The sequence below is a fragment of the Aethalodelphis obliquidens genome, unplaced genomic scaffold (genome assembly GCF_003676395.1).
Source record: "Aethalodelphis obliquidens isolate GAN/ISIS:26980383/991018 unplaced genomic scaffold, ASM367639v1 scaffold4, whole genome shotgun sequence".
In the NCBI taxonomy this organism is placed as follows: domain Eukaryota; kingdom Metazoa; phylum Chordata; class Mammalia; order Artiodactyla; family Delphinidae; genus Aethalodelphis; species Aethalodelphis obliquidens.
The window spans coordinates 525731-543909 of record NW_020837948.1 but is presented as its reverse complement, the minus strand read 5'-3'; the positions used below and the strand labels follow the sequence as shown (position 1 = coordinate 543909).

Here is an 18179-nt window from a genome sequence, read left to right as displayed (position 1 = left end):
ACATACTGACATGGAATATCTCTACAATATACTAGGTGAAAAAAGCAAGATACAGAAGTGTGTACAGTATGCTGCCATTTGTGTTAAAAAAGTAGACAGGTACGAAATTGCTTATATATGTATAAACATTCCTAGAAGGAGACTTAGAAACCTGATAACATGGTTTGCTTATGAGGGGATCTGGGTGTTTAGTGGACAAAGTAAAAGGACTACTTTCATCGTATTTTTAAAATTCTTTTTGAAATGTGAACCATGTTAATATATTAACTATTCAGATTTTTTAATGTGAAATTATATGGTCTAAGAAACTAACAATATAGTTGGAGAAACCAGGAGATAAGTTTTAAATTAAATGTTTCCAACTGTTACAAAAGAGAGAGAGATCAAATTTGGTAGCAGTCAGGGATAATTTACCTAGAGTCCTAATTAGCAGGTTTATAAAGATATAATTGTTGAAGTATTATATCAGTTTACCTGATTGATGAAATTCCTCTACCTTTGAGGGTACCATGGAATCAAAGTGATACAGTGGGAAGAGCATGGGTTTTGGGATCAGGCAGAAATAAATTCAAATCCTAGCCTTTTAACATACTGGTCTTATATGTTTGGGCAAGTTATATAACCTTTTTGGAGTTTCAATTTCCTTATCTGTAAAATGGGTGAATTCTTTTTTTTTTCTTTCTTTTTTTTTTGGTATGCGGGCCTCTTACTGTTGTGGTCTCTCCCGTTGCGAAGCACAGCCTCCGGACTTGCAGGCTCAGGGGCCATGGCTCACGGGCCCAGCCGCTCCGCGGCATGTGGGATCTTCGCGGACCGGGGCACGAACCTGCGTCCCCTCCAACGGCAGGCGGACTCTCAACCACTGAGCCACCAGGGAAGCCCTGGGTGAAATCTTGATAGGGTTATTATAAAGGTTAAATGACATAACAACCAAGTGCAACAAATTTGTTGGTTTACTTATCCTTCTTTCCTTATATACATGGGCTGAACTGAGATGGACTGACATGCAGAAATTAAATGTCTTGAGAAAATGCAGGTTGCATGTAAAAGAACTACATGTAGCTAAAGTCCCTGTATCTACAATTTAGTTGTCAATCTCATATTTCTTATGAGGAATAAAGGCTTTTATTACCTCAAAGTTAAAAAAATCCTTGGACTATACAGTTTCCCTTTTTCCTTCCCTGTCTGAAAGATGATCAAAAGGAAGAGAGTGCTTTGAAACATGTTAAATTAGACCCTAATAAATATTCCCACTGGTTTTCTGTGGGAAAACATTTTATTCTAATGTTAATTTCCAACAAATATACTTTTAAGAGGGATTTTGTGCTCCACTACTTATTCAGCCTTTGAAAAATCAGTGTATTACTTTTCTTTCAGTAGTAAATACCATCTTAATATATATCAAAACCAAGGTTACCCACTAAATCACATTAGTACTTATTGATATTTTACACTGAATACATTGAGTATGACTTTATATATTCATCAAATGTATTACCTGATATGATTTCTCAATTAGTTTTCAATTAGTTTTCACATTTGTAAAACCACATGAATGTGGTATATATGGAAATATTAAATTTAATATACAATATACACATTAATATAATAAATATTAATATATTGTATTAATATACAATATACTAATATACAATATTTAATATACAATCTATATAGCAGTTACCAAAATCTAGGAGATTGAGAGTTCCTAACTCCAATACTGACTGTCAAACTACTGAAAACAAGTGTCTTAGGTAAAGGTCCTGGTGAAACAAAGATCACTGCTTGATCATTATACTCACAGTTATACTCAGGGTTGGTTGCTAGGGACTGAGTAGAGAGTGTATTTTTCTCTCTCAAATATACTGGGGGAAATGTATATATCCAGATTTCCTTTCTCCGTCCTTGAGATTCATGTAATGAATTTAAGGAGTTTGTTCAGGCAGCTGCATCAGAAATTGTTTTTGTGATAGTGGTAGAAATGACAAGCAGTTCCTTTGTTGCACCAGTCAATACCTGTTTTTGCCTAAGGATGTAGCCATACCAATTCTGGATAATCCAGCTCTGAAGTGGGTTGGGCAGTGCTGGGTTTCTTTTGTTGGCGCTATTAGTTTGAGTTGTGACCTAGTCACACATGCCTACTGAAGATATGAGCTAATTAAGTTCCACAAATTCTAACTAAAGCCAGTGTACATGGCATTTACATCAAAATAGTTTTCTAGAAAAGGTACTTTCCCCACATTTTCTACAATGTATTATCTAGAAAGAACATTTACCTAAAATGTTCTGCTCATAGAAAACTGTCTCTTTTTGACATGTGAAATGCCAAAATGGGCATTTACCAAGCCAAAGAAATGTTCACAATCTTCGAATTGCTCTTTAAATAAATGTTTGGCAGAATCGATTTTAAAGTCATTTTAAAAATCATTTTTTGTAGAATTTTCAGATTCCAGTTCAAGGGAGGTGAAATATTAAAAATTACACAATCAAGATATACAAGGCCCTTTGTTAAAGTTGCAAGAGAGTAGACAATGCCAAAGCTTTTGCTTTTAGCCAATCTCTCTTGGCTAAACTCGTATGGACATTCTCAGGGTCAAGGAACATTTGCCATACAAACTTCCCCAAATGCCTTTCTTGCGATCTTTGATCACAGGATTAGTTAGAGCATTAGTTCTTTTAAAGTCCTCTTTATTGACAAAGGCGATAGAGAGATAGAGCTAACAGAGGTACAGAGATCTCCTCTGAGGGGGGAAGACCCCCTTAGCTAGCCTTGTTTTGCATCACAGAGACAATTAGTGTGGCTGGCAGGAGCCAGGGGGCAGGTGGAGGACTCCTGAAGGAAAAGTAACTAAAAAAAGTTAGTCTTTGCTGTAAGTTTGGCACTTTGTTAAGCGCCTGACGTTATTACCAATTTATTCATAACAACAACTCAATGAGGGAGGTATTAATATTAGCCCCATTTTACAGACGGACGAACTGAAAGTCACAGAGACTAAACAACTAACGCCCGGAGGTCACACAGTAAGTAAGTGGCGGCACCAGAACTCGAAATTGCTCCAGATCACGCACTCTTAACCACTGCATTCAGCCCCGCGGTGTGATTCCGCGCGCTGTCCACGGCCTTCCCACCCTCCTTCGTGGGACAGTTCCCGGTACTGAGGCATGGCGCTGTCCAGCCCTCAGGCCCGCCGCCTTCCACAGGCAAGAGAACGCGGCCCCGAGGGGCGACCCCGCCCGCAGGTTGTAGAACTGCCGCGCCCAGCCACGTCCTGGCACGCGGGCTGGCCGAATCGCCTCCGGGCGGTCATCCTCAGCAGCTCTCTGGTTCCCTCAGCTCGTGGGGCTAGGCTCCTCTCGGAAAGGCGGGAGGCACTCAGCCGTAACGACCCCGCTCCGCCGTCTCTCCCAGTCCCCTACTCCCGCCCAAAGAGCCAGAAGCAGAGGTTACACAGCCTCCCCTGTCCCAGAGGCGGTGACCTCTCTAGTGACTGACGCGCCGCTCCTCCAACCAGGGACGGGCAGGAAGGTGGAGCCTACCTGAGACTGACAGCTTCTTCCCTCCAATCCGCGTGCAGCAACTCTCCGCGCCTGGCAGAGAGCGACAGGTGGGGACTGCGTTACCTCCGCGCCTCTTGCACCACTGACGTAAGAGCCTCACTAAGCGCTGGGTGAATTCACTCCAAATCTCACCAATTCTTGCAGGTCGTCACCTCGGCCGTCATTTTAATCAAGAGTGGAAATTCCCCAACCCTTTCCCGTCACCTCAGATGGGGGCGGGATGAATGGTACACTTACCGGCCAATTGTACCACGCGACGTCCTGTGACAAAGTGACCGACACTTTCTGTCGCCAATGAAGTTTTCCATTGTCAGGGGTCACTATGACTGACCACAAGGCCAACTAATCCACTTTAAGGTCGTGACGCGATAGTCAGCGAGACTGGCCAATAGACATAGAAAAAGACCGGAAGTCGGCACGTGGGGAATAGTAGGCGGGTGTTCGCAACCGCCTAGGCCTGCGCGGGTCAACGCAGCTTGGGGGCTGCGAGCCAGGGAGCGGCGCGTGACGAAGAGTCTGAGCGACGGCTCGCCTTGGCCAATGAGCTGCAGCCGCTGGGGAGCTGCAGCCAGTGGCGAGTGTGGGGGCGGGAGGCAGCAGGTTAGGCAGTGAGAAGTTAGTGGCGCTGCTGGGACGGGGGGGAAGGAGACGCTTCTTCCTCCTGCTGGTCCTCTCGTTTCCCGGGATTGGCGGCGGCGGTGGCCGCGGCCGCGAGTGACTCGGCAGCGTCTCTGGCTTCGCGTGAGAACCATGCTGACCGACGGCGGAGGCGGCGGCACCTCCTTTGAGGAGGATCTGGACTCAGTGGCTCCGCGATCCGCCCCAGCCGGGGCCTCGGAGCCGCCTCCGCCGGGAGGGGTCGGACTGGGAATCCGCACCGTGAGACTCTTTGGGGAGGCCGGGCCGGCTCCGGGAGTCGGTGGCGGCGGCAGCGGTGCGGGCGGAGGGGACGCCGCGGCGCTGGATTTCAAGTTGGCGGCTGCCGTCCTGAGGACCGGGGGTGGAGGTGGTGCCTCTGGTAGCGACGAGGACGAGGTGTCCGAGGTACGGCTCGGGGACCCCCGCCTCCCACACAGCTTGAGGCACGAATTCACTCTGGGCCGGCGCAGGGTAGGGGCCACCCTCCCGCTGCTCAGGCGGAGTCGTTTTCTGACAGCGATCGGCTCCATGGCGGCAGTGGCAGCGGTGCGGGCCTAGTGCGCCCTCGGCTTACTCTTCAGCCCGCGGCTCGAGCCGGACCGCTTCCCGTCACCATCCATAGACCCACAATAGAGAATCCTTTGGTCTCTGAGCTTCGCGCGGGAACCGGGACTCCTCGGGCACCTCCCGCCCACCCCGCTTTGGAGATGGGGGGGCGGGGTCTTGCCAGAGTCCCTGCCCTTGGTACTGAGAGAGCGAGACAGAGGGTCAGGGTGAGAGAGGGAGAGTGAGACAGAGACAGAGAGACAGAGCTGGCTTGCCTAAAGAGCATTGCCACTGTACTGTGTCTCTCGTCAGAGTTGCAGGGTTGGACATTGTTTGCCTTATGCCTTACTTGTGTGTTTAAGGAGGGGTCTTAATTCCCTTCTATAGTTTGAAACAGGTGAGTACTAAGGAGCTCTCTGCTTTTGCGCTGAAAAATCACGTGAGTCTTGCGCCTGGAACTTTGTGTGAAGTTAGACAGGAAAAGAAAGTTCCAGTGCATCTTTGAGCTTCGCAACAGCTGGATAGCTGAACTCTGGAGATTTTTAGGCTTGGAGAAGATGAGGCCCTGTATGGACACCTTTTGCAGTGAGGAAAATTTGTTATCAGGTCCTTAGTTTCTTTTAACTCCTATACTGGGCCTTTTTAGGTCTAGGCAACCTAGAATGGTAGGCATCAACTTTTGGGCTCTAGAGCAAAAGGAGATATTTTATATCTGCACTTTTTTCCCTTGACTTTGGCTTGGTTATAGTACTGTCTTGTGATGACTATTGTTCTAAGTGCTCAGAGTATTCTATTTTGGTTCTAAGGTGCCTGGTTCACCCCCTATGACATTTTAACCTCCAGTGTTGGTCTTAAAGTACAGGGATTTCTATATATGTACAACTATCCTGGCTTTTGTATTTGAGAGGAGTAAGGAGACACTGCATTTGTGGGTTGTAGAATACATTTAGTGCGCAGTCTTGCCATTCTTGGTCTGAACAGGAATTCCTTTAGATTTAAAACCTTAGTGTATTCTAACCCCAATATTTTGCTTTGGAAAAAACTGTGTGGGTTGTAAAGGAGATAGTTCCTTGAATATCTGTATCTTTGAATTTCACTATAAGAGAAATAACTTCTAAGCCAAGGTGGGACAGGATTTTATTTGAGTAGGCAGTTAGGGAGAGACTCTCTGGAGCACTTCCACTCCTGGGCTTGTGGAACGCTTTCATTTAGACGTTGAATGAAAATTGATGAGAGATGAACCTAGAACACATTTACCTTTTACCTAAGAAATAAAGTGGGAATATCTTTAGGCTCTAAAAGATTAGAGTCTATTTTTCTTTGAAACTTCTAAGAGAGACTGAAAAGGTTTGCTTTGGTCTGGATGTGATAGAAGGATGATGTCCTTGATTTTCTGGACCATTTTTGCATAATTGTCATTGATGAGATGAAACATCACACATTTGTTTTTACTTCAGTAGTATTCTTAAATTTCTTCAGAGGTAGAGTGCTAGTGAGCTTCCGAAGTTATGAATCTAACTCTATGGGCTCATGTGTTATATCTGGGTAAATGAGCTTTTGAAATAACCATTTATGTGAGGCTTGTTCGCGCATCCATATGACATGGAGAAGAAATTCCTGGAATATCTAGTGTCTGTTGTATATTATGTGTGGTAGGATATAGTCTGTACCTTTGTGAGTGAAATGACCTTTTTTTCCCAAGCAAATTTCTTGGATTTTCTTTTCTCTCTGACAAGATGAGTGTCTTCTCCCATATTATTAACTTTGAATTTCCAGTGTGAAAAGACCATACATGATATTCTTCAAAAAACACTCACCCAACTGGCGTTTGATGAATAATAATAGCATCTTTATTTTCATCATACCTAGATGTTTTAGAACCAAATATTTAGAATGTAGACATTCAGAGAGATGGGTTGGTTTGTAGTTTGAGAGTGAAGTTTGTCTTGTTCCCTGAATGGGGCAGGACTAGGTGAGAAATGAGTAAGAAATGTGGAGGCCCAGTGCATTTGCTCTAGAGTTAGTTGAAATTCTGTACATTTGGTATACAGAAATGTAGATACTTTAAGGACCTCTTTTCTATTCATTATCAGAGCCTACAGCTGAGAAAAAACAAGGTACTTTCCCTTGCTGGCTAAGTCAAAACACCTTTTAGTTTGAAGAAGGGGCTTGGATCTTTTTGTAAATTTTTTATATTAGAATTGTGCTAGCTTAGGGAATGTCACCATTTGGGATATTTGGTTCTTGTTGTTTTAAACATTGGGGTGAATACCTGTTTTGTATTTCTTCAGGCATGCTGAGCATGTTCCTTAGCTGTCCAGGGCCTTGAATAGAAGAGTCAGAACTTGCATTGGATTATTTTGAAATGTACCCATTTTTCAGAATAGAAGTCAGGTTGAAAATTCTTTAAAAATCTCTTTTTAAATGTTAACTTTAGATTTGTAGTCTTTTTTTTTTTAAAGTAAGGTAAAAGGAAAATAAAATTCCTAAAGAAAGGATTTTGGTGAGGTTTATGATCTTTAATCTTTTGTCTTAAGAATGTATGCATATACTGTATGTCTATGTGTGTGACGTCTTCCTTTTACAATTATAAAAGTAATATAGTCCTATGGTAAAAAAGTTCAACAGTGTAGATAGTAGATATAAGATGAAAAGTAAAAGTTCTTCTCACCTCTACTGACCCTTCAAATCCCACTCTTCAGAGATAACCAGTATTGAAATTTTTCTTTTAGAAAAATTTCCAGGCCTATATAGGCCTATATGTATATGTATACATGTTCATATACACACTTAAAAGATAGATATCCTATCTTGAGACAGGTGCTATATTTACAATTAGTTAAAAGCACATGGAAATTGTGTACAACATTTTATAGCAAATTATAGCAAAAGCTTTGTAGGGTTTTTTTTTTTTCCTGAAGATTATGTTAAAGAGTCAAAAGCACACACCATACAGAGGGTCCATTCTGATTTTCTCTAATAGCAGATGGATGATTTCCTTTAGGGTTACTTATGACCTACTATCTAGATAGAGCAACGTTTCTCAACAGCAACGTATCGACATTTGGGGCCAGATAATACTTTGTTGTGAGGGGCTCTCCTGTGCTTTAGCAGCATCCTTGGCGTTTACTCACTAGATGCCAGTAAAACCCACCCAATTGTGACAGCTAAAACTGTCCTTAGACAAAGCCAAATGTCTTGTGGGGCAAAATCACCCCTGGTTGAGAATCACTGGTCTAGAGGCCCACTCTTATCTGGGATGGCAATTTTGTCATGAATACTCTGTATTCAAAGTTCAGGTAAACAAGGTGAGTCACTGCTTTTAATAGCATCTCAGGGCTTATGCTCATAACCTGAACAAGAGAGAAATTGAAAGAGGGTACGGACAGGTGTTCTATTTTTTTTTAATTTAATTTATTTTATTTTATTTATTTATTTTTGGCTGCATTGGGTCTTCGTTTCTGCGGGGGCTTTCTCTAGTTATGTTGAGCGGAGGCTACTCTCCGTTGCGGTGTGTGGGCTTCTCATTGCGGTGACTTCTCTTGTTGCGGAGCACGGGCTGTAGGCACGCAGGCTTCAGTAGTTGCGGCAGGCGGGCTTAGTTGCTCCGTGGCATGTGGGATCTTCCCGGACCAGAGCTCGAACCCGTGTCTCCTGCATTGGCAGGCATATTTTTTTTTTTTTTTTTTTTTGCTGTACGTGGGCCTCTCACTGTTGTGGCCTCTCCCGTTGCGGAGCACAGGCTCCGGACGCGCAGGTTCAGCGGCCATGGCTCACGGGCCTAGCCGCTCTGCGGCATGTGGGATCTTCCCAGACCCGGGCACGAACCTGCGTCCCCTGCATCGACAGGCGGACTCTCAACCACTGCGCCACCAGGGAAGCCCTGGCAGGCGTATTCTTAACCACTGCACCACCAGGGAAGCCCCGGACTGGTTTAATGTTGTAAATTTTCCATGGTAAATTTATAATTTTAGGAAACTTAAAATGCTGTATTGTTTTTGAAAAATTCATTTATTGTCCATGAAAATGAATTTCTAAAAATCCTTTATGGGGACTTTGTTCAAGGTAGAAAGGTTTTACTTCATAAATTATCATCAATAGTGATAAAATAGGAAATATACCTTTGCATTCTAGTGAGCAAATTTTGGAGACATAAAAATGTCGATTGAAGGAAAAATTACATGTTATTACTGTAACAATTTTTAAAAATTTATTTAATTTATTTTATTTTTGACTGTGTTGGGTCTTCACTGCAGCGAGTGGGCTCTCTCTGGTTGTGGTGAACACGAGCCACTCTTTGCTGCGGTACACAGGCCTTTCATTGAGGTGGCCTCTCCCGTTGCAGAGCTTGGGCTCCAGGCACGCAGGCTTCAGTAGTTGTGGCACATGGGCTCAGTAGTTGTGGCTCACGGGCTCTAGAATGCAGGCTCAGTAGTTGTGGCGCCTGGGCTTAGTTGCTCCGCAGCATGTGGGATCTTCCCGGACCAGGGCTCAAACCTGTGTCCCCTGCAGTGGCAGGCAGACTCTCAACCACTGTGCCACCAGGGAAGCCCCTGTAACAATTCTTTATATTGCATGAGCATCAACCTTGCACAAGTTTCATTCTATAAAGCCTTAAGACTTTACGTAAAATGATTCGTTGGTGAGTATGGTTATATGGATGGTGGGTCGAAACAGTTGATTAGGTATGGGTAGAGGAAAACCTTTTTGTGAAACTCGAAGTATGTAGAGGTTTTCTTTTGGTTATTTAGTACATTTTCATAGGTGATTTACATTTGTACAGTTCATAAGACTAATATAAAGGCAAATACAGTAAAAAGTCTTGACCTTACTCCTGCTCCCAAGTGTCCTGCCCTTTACACTTTAAATTTTTTATTTATTTATTTATTTTCGTCTGCGTTGAGTCTTTGTTGCTGCGCACGGGCTTTCTCTAGTTGCGGTGAGCGGGGTTAACTCTTCGTTGCGGTGCGTTGGCTTCTCATTGCAGTGGCTTCTCTTGTTGCAGAGCACAGGTTCTAGGCACATGAGCTTCAATAGTTGTGACTCGCGGGCTCGGTAGCTGTGGCTCACGGGCTCTAGAGCGCAGGCTTAGTAGTTGTGGTCCACGGGGTTAGTTGCTCTGCGGCATGTGGGATCTTCCCGGACCAGGGCTCGAACCCCTGTCCCCTGCATTGGCAGGCGGATTCTTAACCACTGCGCCACCAGGGAAGTCTTCTCACTTGTTTCTACTTTGAGATAATGCCCTTCCTACTCTTATGAAATTAATTTTTAAAATAATCGTGTTTGACAAAATATCAAATTGGAAAGTTCATGTTAGGACTCTGGGTAAAGCCTCAACAGTCTGGGAACCATTGATCTGAATGACTTGCTCAGGATCACACAGCTAATTTATAGTAGAAAATAGGTTATGTGACTCCCATTATAGTTATCTTAACTGCTACATTGTCCTGCTGACTGTTTCTCTTCTGATGCATGAACTTAATTAGTTGCTTAGGAAATGCCTTCTCAAACTAGCATTTAATCCGTAGTTGACCTTGTTGGAAAACTTTTATATTATGAAATTGGTGACTGCCATGTAGATCAATCAGTATATTAAGAAGGCAGTCAGGGACTTCCTGGTGGCGCAGTGGTTAAGAATCCGCCTGCCAGTGCAGGGGATACAGGTTCAATCCCTGTTCCGGGAAGATCCCACATGCTGCAGAGCAACTAAGCCCGTGCGCCACAACTACTGAGCCTGCACTCTGGAGCCCGCGAGCTACAACTATGGAGCCCGAGTGCAACAACTACTGAAGCCCCCGCGCCTAGAGCCCGTGCTCTGCAACAAGAGAAGCCACCCAATGAGAAGCCCACGAACCGCAAGGAAGAGTAGCCCCCGCTCGTGGCAACTAGGGAAAAGCCCGCGCGCAGCAACTAAGACCCAAGGCAGCCAAAAATAAAAATAAATAAAATTTTAAAAAATTATTAAAAAAAAAAAGGCAGTCAAAGGTGTGCCATTGAGTATTGGAGGAACACTACTTTAAGGTAATTTTGTAATTGCACTTAAACTCGGAAAGTTTAGGTCTTATTATTATTCATTTTAAGCGAATTAAGAAGTATTAGAAGTACCAGTATAGAAAGGCATATAACCAACTTTGCCACTATGGGAAACATTGGTTTTAATTTGTAAAAATTAAAATCTGTGTGCTATTCTATTGGTAGTTACTTATAGTGTATGTTTCCTATGAGTAAAGATCATTTGCCTTATGATGATTGACTGGTTTACCTTTTTTCTGGTCAACTTTACCTAAACCAGGAGGAAAGTAAAGTTGTATATAAAGCTTTTTTTTATTTGATAAGCTGAAATTTAGCAACAGTTTGTCAAAGAACACATTCTGCTCTTCCTCCGCTCTACAGCCTTCTGTTCTCACAAAGTTTTTCCCTTAATGGATGCTGTTTTCATTAGTAGAAAGAGTTTTTTTGTTTGTTTGTTTTTTTAAAGTAGATATCCCACCGTATCCTAGTGGTTTGATTCACTGCGTTAGTTTGCAATTTTGAAAAGAAAAAGGCAAGTACACTCCCAGGGATTAGCCCCAAGAACCAAAGAGTTGAACAGGAGAACAGTTTATTAAATTGTCAAGTTTTGATGCTTTGTAATGAGGACAGTTAGGTTGAGAACAATTTTTTAAAATTGTGGTAAAACAAGGATAACAAAAACCATTTTAACCATTTTTAAAAATTGTGTTAAAATATACATAACATAAAATTTACCTGTTTGTTTTGGCCATGCCGTGTGGCATGTGGGATCTTAGTTCCTCGACAAAGGATTGAACCCTTGCCCCCTGCAGTGGAAGTGTGAAGTCTTAACCACTGGACCGCTGGGGAAGTCCAGAATTTACCATTTTAACCATTTTAAAGTGGTTTTAAGTACATTCACATTGTTGTGCAACCATCACCACCAGCCATCTCCAGAACTTTTTCATCTTCCAAAACTGAAACTTTGTACCCATTAGACAGTAATGCCCTGTCCTCCCTTCTCCAGCCCCTTAGCAGCCACAATTCTACTTTCTTTCTCTATGATTTTGACTACTCTAGGTATCTCAAATAAGTGAAATCATACAATTTTTCTACTTTTTGTGACTGGCTTATTTTACTTAGCATAATGCCTTCAAGGTTCATCCATGTTTGCAGCATGTCTGACACTTAGCTGAATACTGTTCTATTGTATGTGTATACCATATTTTGTTTATTCATTCATCTGTTGATGGACACTTGGATTGCTCCTCTGCCTTTTGGCTGTTGTGAATATGCTGCTGTGAACATAGGTGTATAAATACCTGTTCAAGTCCCTGCTTTTGCTTCTTTTCTGGTATATACCCAGAAGTGGGATTGCTGGAACATCTGTTAATTCTATTTTTAATTTTTTGAGGAACCACCATACTGTTTTCCACAGCAGCTGTACCATTTTACATTCCCACTGGCAAAGCACAAGGATTCTGATTTCTCCATATTCTAGACAATACTTGCTTTCTATTTTTGAGAATAGCCATCCTAATGGGTGTGGGTTTGATGTTGAACATCTTTTTCATGTGCTTATTGGCCATTTGTGTATCGTCTTTGGAGAGATGTCTATTCAAATCCTTTGGCTCTTTTTTTTTTTTTTTTTTTTGGCCACACTGCCCAGCTTGTGGAATCTTAGTTCCGTGATCAGGCAGGGATTGAACCTGGGCCCGTGCAGTGAAAGCGCCAAGTCCTAACCACTGGACCACCAGGGAATTCCCCCTTTGCCCATTTTTAATTGGGTTGTTTTTTCATTGTTTAGTTGTAGGAGTTCTTTGGATGTTAATCCCTATCACATGTATAATTTGCACACATTTTCTAACATTCCATTGGTTGCCTTTTTACTCTGTTGTCCTTTTGTGCTTAAAAGGTTTTAGTTTAGATGAAGTTCAGTTTATCTGTTTTTTTCTTTTATTGTCTGTGCTTTTGGTTTCATATCCATAAAGTTGTTGCCAAATCCTATGTCATGAAGATTTTTTCCCAATGTTTTCTTCTAAGAATTTTATCCTTTTAGCTCTTACATTTAGGTCTTTGAGCCATTTTGAGTTAACTTTTGTTTTTGGTGTAAGGTCAGCGTCTAACTTCATTCTGTAGCTTGTGGATATCCAGTTTTTCCAGCACCACTTGTTGAAAAGACTGTCATTTCTCCATTGAGTGGTCTTGGTATCTTGGTTGAATTGAATTGATCTTATATGGGAAGGTTTTTTCTGGGCTCTCTGTTCTATTCCATTGGTGTATATGTCTGACTTTATGCTAGTATCTCACTGTTTTTATTACTGTAGCTTTAGTAGTAAGTTTTGAAGTCAGGCAGTATTAATCCTCCAACTGTGTTCTTCTTTTTCAAGATTGTTTGACTAGCTAGGGTTCCTTGAGATTCCACGTGAATTTTAGGATGGGTCTTTGTATTTCTGTAAAAAATGCCGTGGGATTTTGATAGGGATTGCATTGAATCTATAGATTGCTTTATGAGAACAAGTTTGAATACAAATCTTACATAATTGTTTCACCACAGTAGATATTAGCAAATCAAAAAGCTTGAGACTGACAAAACATTTGAAAGCTTCTATGACAGGAGGAGACTGAGCACTCACTGATGTCCTCCCTGAAGCCATTGAACCCAGTTCACATGGAATACTGTGCTCTAAGTAGATGTTTATTTTTTCTTTTTTTAAGTCTTTATTGGATTTGTTACCATATTGCTTCTGTTTTATGTTTTGGTTTTTTGGCCACAAGGCACGTGGGATCTTAGCTCCCTGACCAGGGATCGAACCTGCATCCCCTTCATTGGAAGGTGAAGTCTTAACCACTGAACGCCAGGGAAGTCCCTAAGTAGATGTTTCTGTAATATAATCGTTATTTTTTCCCTGTTTGTCCTCATATTGACTAATTTGTGATTGATCATGATGCTTCATATGTTGATAAAATGCTAGGAAGAATACTTTTTATGCTTTTTATCACTAGAGATGGGATGAGTTCCATTTCGGAAAAATTGTCTCAATCTGGTATTAAATCTAGATAAATGAACCTGCAGTATTTTCTTTAATGATGTAGAATTTAAAAGTTTTCACATAGGCATTTTATGAAATCTGAGTCAGAAAATAAAGGTTTGGCCATGTCAGTTGATACCTTGAGTGGTACACTTTGAAAGTACTTCCAGCACTTATCAGCTTCTAATTGATTTTCTCCTCGTGTTTACTTATTCTGCTAAATCTCTACATTTCTATTTTGGCCTTTTAAAAATTGTACAGTTGATAAATTCAGTAACATATGTGACACAGACTGTCATTATCAAAGAGCAAACCCCCAAAGGGGCAGTAGTCCAATTATATTGGATATATTCTCTCTTTTTTTTACTACATTTTATTTTGATATAATTTCAGACTTACTGGAAAGCTGCAAGAATAGTACAAAGATCTCCTCCCATATATCCTTTATCTAGACAGACCAATTTTGTTCATTTTGTCCCATTCCTCTCTCTCTCGACAAACAAGTAATTTATTTTCTGAATCATTTGAAAGTAGACTGCATACATCCTGTCTCTTTTACCCTTAAATTCTTTAGTGTATCTTTCCTAACAAGAAAGGCATTCTCTTACATAACCACAGTGTATTTATCAAAATAGGAAATTTATTAAATTTCCGAAGTATTTTTCAAATTCAAATTCCTAAAGTTAAAAAAATTGAAATAGAATTCACATAATATAGAATTCACTCTTTAAATTGTACAATTCAGTGTTTTTTTAATACATTCACAAAGTTGTGCAACCTTCACCGTTATCTATTTTAAAAAATTTTCATCACCCCCAAACAAAACCTTGTACCCATTAGCAGGCATTTCCCATTCTGTCCCTGCAGCCTTTGGTAATCACTTTCTGTCTCACTGGATTTGCCTAGTCTGGGCGTTTCATATAAATGGAATCATACAATATGTGATCTTTTGTGCCTCACTTCTTTCACTTAGTATATTGTTTTCAAGATTTCTACATGTTGTATCATGTATCAGTACTAAATTGGAATAATATGTTTTGTGGATATACCACATTTTGTTCATTGGTTGATGACATTTGGATTATTTCCACTTTTTTTTTTTTTTTTTTTTTTTGCGGTACGCGGGCCTTTCGCTGTTGGGGCCTCTCCTGTTGCGGAGCACAGACCCAGCGGCCATGGCCCACTGGCCCAGCCGCTCCGCGGCATGTGGGATCCTCCCGGACCGGGGCATGAACCCGTGTCCCCTGCATCGGCAGGCGGACTCTCAACCACTGTGCCACCAGGGAAGCCCCTACTTCCACATTTTGACTATTGTAAATAATGATACTATGAACATTTGTGTACAAGTTTTTTATGACGATATCTTTTCAGTTCCCTTGAGTGTATACCTTGGAGTGGAACCTTGATCATATTATAACTCTGTTTTATTTTCTGAGAAACCACCAGGCTGTTTTCTGTAGCAACTGCATGATTTTACATTCCCAGCAGTGTATGAAGGTTCCAATTTTTCCACATCCTTGCTAACATTTTTTTTTTTTTTAATATCCATGCTAGTGGGTATGGAGTTTTCAGTTGTTTTTTTTTAAAAATAAATTTACTTATTTATTTATTTTTGGCTGCCTTGGGTCTTTGTTGCTGTGTGTGGGATTTCTCTAGTTGCGGCGAGCGGGGGGCTACTCTTCGTTGCAGTGCGCAGGCTTCTCATCGTGGTGGCTTCTCTTGTTGCAGAACATGGGCTCTAGGCATGTGGGCTTCAATAGTTGTGGCATGTGGGCTCAGTAGTTGTGGCTCGCGGGCTTAGCTGCTCTGCAGCATGTGCGCTCTTCCCAGACCAGGGCTTGAACCCGTGTCTCCTGCACTGGCAGGTGTATTCCTAACCACTGCACCACCAGCAAAGCCCCTGGAGTTTTACCTCATTGTGACTCTGATTTGCATTTCTCCAATGACTAATGAAGTTGAGCATCTTTTCATATGCTTGTTGTCCATTTGTATGTCTTTGGAGAAATGTTTATTCAGATCTTTCTCCCATTTCTTGGTTGGGTTGTCTTTTTATTGTTGAATCATGTTTGTTGTTTGTTTTTAGGAAAAAACATGTATTCTGGATACATACCAGTCCCTTATCAGATACATGATTTGGAAATATTTTCTCCCTTTCTGTGGGCCATCTTTTCACTTTCTTGATTGTGCCATTAAATTTTATTTTTTTAAGTTTTTAAATAAATTATTTATTTATTTTTGGCTGTGTTGGGTCTTCATTGCTGCACACGGGCTTTCTCTAGTTGCAGTGAGCAGGGGCTACTCTTCGTTGCAATTTGTGGGCTTCTCATTGCAGTGGCTTTTCTTGTTGCGGAGCATGGGCTCTAGGTGCGCAGGCTTCAGTAGTTGTGGCACACGGTCTCAGTAGTTGTGGCTTGCGGGCTCTAGAGCAGAGGCTCAGTAGTTGTGGCGCACAGGCTTAGTTGCTCCGTGGCATGTGGGATCTTCCCGGACCAGGGCTCGAACCCATGTACCCTGCATTGGCAGGCAGATTCTTAACCATTGCACCACCAGGGAAGTCCTGTGCCATTAAATTTTAAATTTTGGTTGGGCCCAATTTTTATATTTAACTAGTTTTTCTTTTGTTACTTGTGCATTTGGTGTCATGTCTAAGAGACCATTGCATAATCCAAGGTTATGAAGATTTACACCTGTTTTCTTCTTTTCTTCTAAGAGTTTTATACTTTTAGCTCTTACATTTTGGTCTTTGATCCATATTGAGATTTTATGTAAGATGGGAGGTAGAGATCTAACCTCATTCTTTTGAATGTGGAGATCCAATTGTCCCAGCACCATTTGTTGAAAAGATACTTCTTTCTCCATTAAATTGTCTTGACACCCTTTTCAAAAATCAGTTGACTTTAAATGTGATGGTTTATTTCTGGAGTGTTTATTTCTATTTTATTCCACTGTTCTATATGTCTTCTCATGCCAGTTCCATACTGTCTTGATTACTGTAGTTTTTTGTAGTAAGTTTTGAAATTGGGAAGTGTAAGTCTTCCAATTTTGTTTTTTTTTTAAGATTCTTTTGGCTATTCTGGGTTACTGGATATGTTTCTGCTCGTCATCTGGTCTTCGGAAGAGGTATAATAGAGGGTATTTTATATGCTACAGAATTTGTGGTCACACACGAAAACCACCCCTCCTCCATTAATAATATTCCATTTCTTGAAATTTCTGCCCCTCTTGTATACACTGAAGGTGGATGGTTGGGAACTCTTATGATTTAAACCTGTGTTTGCTAGGCTACCAGAAGAGGAAGTTGTTGTAGTGTTTGTTTGTTGTTTATGCATCCCCTCCCTGACAAAGCCTGGATATATGTTTGAGAGGAGACAAAACTGAAGAGGGAGGAGGTGATTAGTTTGGGTAGTTGTAGTCTAAATATATCTGATGTGGACTATATAGAGCTTGCAAGAAGACTATGGACAGAATTTCTTTTTCCAGGATAATAAACAAATGGATAAGTGGAATAAAATATAAAACATAGCAATTAGAGTTTTTGCATCTGGTATCTTCTAACAATTGCTTAAGAGTTGAGAATTCAATATTTGAGTAACACACAATTAGCTTGACACCCAAGCCAGTGTTATCACCTGTGTGATTAAACTGCAAAAACAAATCTTGGATGTTATTGCTCAAATGGTCCCAATTATTTTAATTTACTAGTTATTTTGACTCTGAATAGTGAGAATCTGTACTATATTTTAGTACCTGTTTTGCTTGAGACTTGACTGAGAAGTTAACAAAGAAAAGTTTATTTTCTTTTAGTTTGAAGAGACCATTATTTAAGGCTATACTTAAATCAGGTGCATGTATTTGACCTATTACCACCCCCCACAAAATTTTGAATAGTATGATAACAGTATCAAAAGTACTTACTACTATGTACTATCTCCTTGTTAATCTGTTGAAAGCATGCTCTCATTCTCTACAGAGGAAAATCAGTGTTTAGTTTGGGGTAGAGCCTCTTTTTCATGAACTGATATCTTGCATAATAAAATTATATCTTTCTGATTGGTATCGTAGGGTAGAATTCTGATTGGTATCGTAGGGTAGATTCCACAATAATTTAACTAGAATCTACTATTTGTTAAGCTTTGTGCTGGGCTTTGGGATTACAAAGATGAAAAAATGTGGTCCCTGCCCTTAAAGACATCAGGCTTTTCAGGAACATGAACATTTCAGAGAATGTGAAAACCAGGTAAATTATTTATTCAAATTATATTTGCCCTTCTAAACTAGTTTTACATAATAACAAATTATATTTGAGTGTTTGTTCTAGGCATGTGTACCTTAATTGCATCACCTCATTTAATATTTTCCTAGTCTTGTGACAGTCCAAGATCCTAAACTCAATATATGGATCATTGCCCTGTG

At 41.1% G+C, this 18179-nt stretch overlaps 1 protein-coding gene and 1 long non-coding RNA gene across 22 annotated transcripts in view; one reads left to right on the top strand and one right to left on the bottom strand.

Annotated features, from left to right (window-relative positions):
• The window catches only part of LOC113614274 (uncharacterized), a 30021-nt gene extending 26240 nt beyond the window's left edge, over positions 1 to 3781 (bottom strand). Inside the window, exon 1 of one of the 4 annotated variants that reach the window (XR_003430566.1) lies at positions 3538 to 3781. This is a non-coding gene — a long non-coding RNA (uncharacterized LOC113614274). The remainder of the gene's footprint in view (positions 1 to 3537) is intronic. The other 3 variants (XR_003430567.1, XR_003430565.1, XR_003430562.1) reach the window with 3 other exon arrangements.
• A 370-nt stretch (positions 3782 to 4151) lies between these two features.
• Positions 4152 to 18179, top strand: part of ANKHD1 (ankyrin repeat and KH domain containing 1) — a 123517-nt gene continuing 109489 nt past the window's right edge. For all 18 annotated transcript variants that reach the window (XR_003430476.1, XR_003430472.1, XR_003430470.1 and 15 more), the window contains exon 1: positions 4152 to 4602. Coding sequence is in view for 14 of the 18 variants with exons in the window: in XM_027095534.1 (XP_026951335.1) it covers positions 4309 to 4602 (294 nt within the window). In the remaining 4 variants the exon portion in view is untranslated. The remainder of the gene's footprint in view (positions 4603 to 18179) is intronic.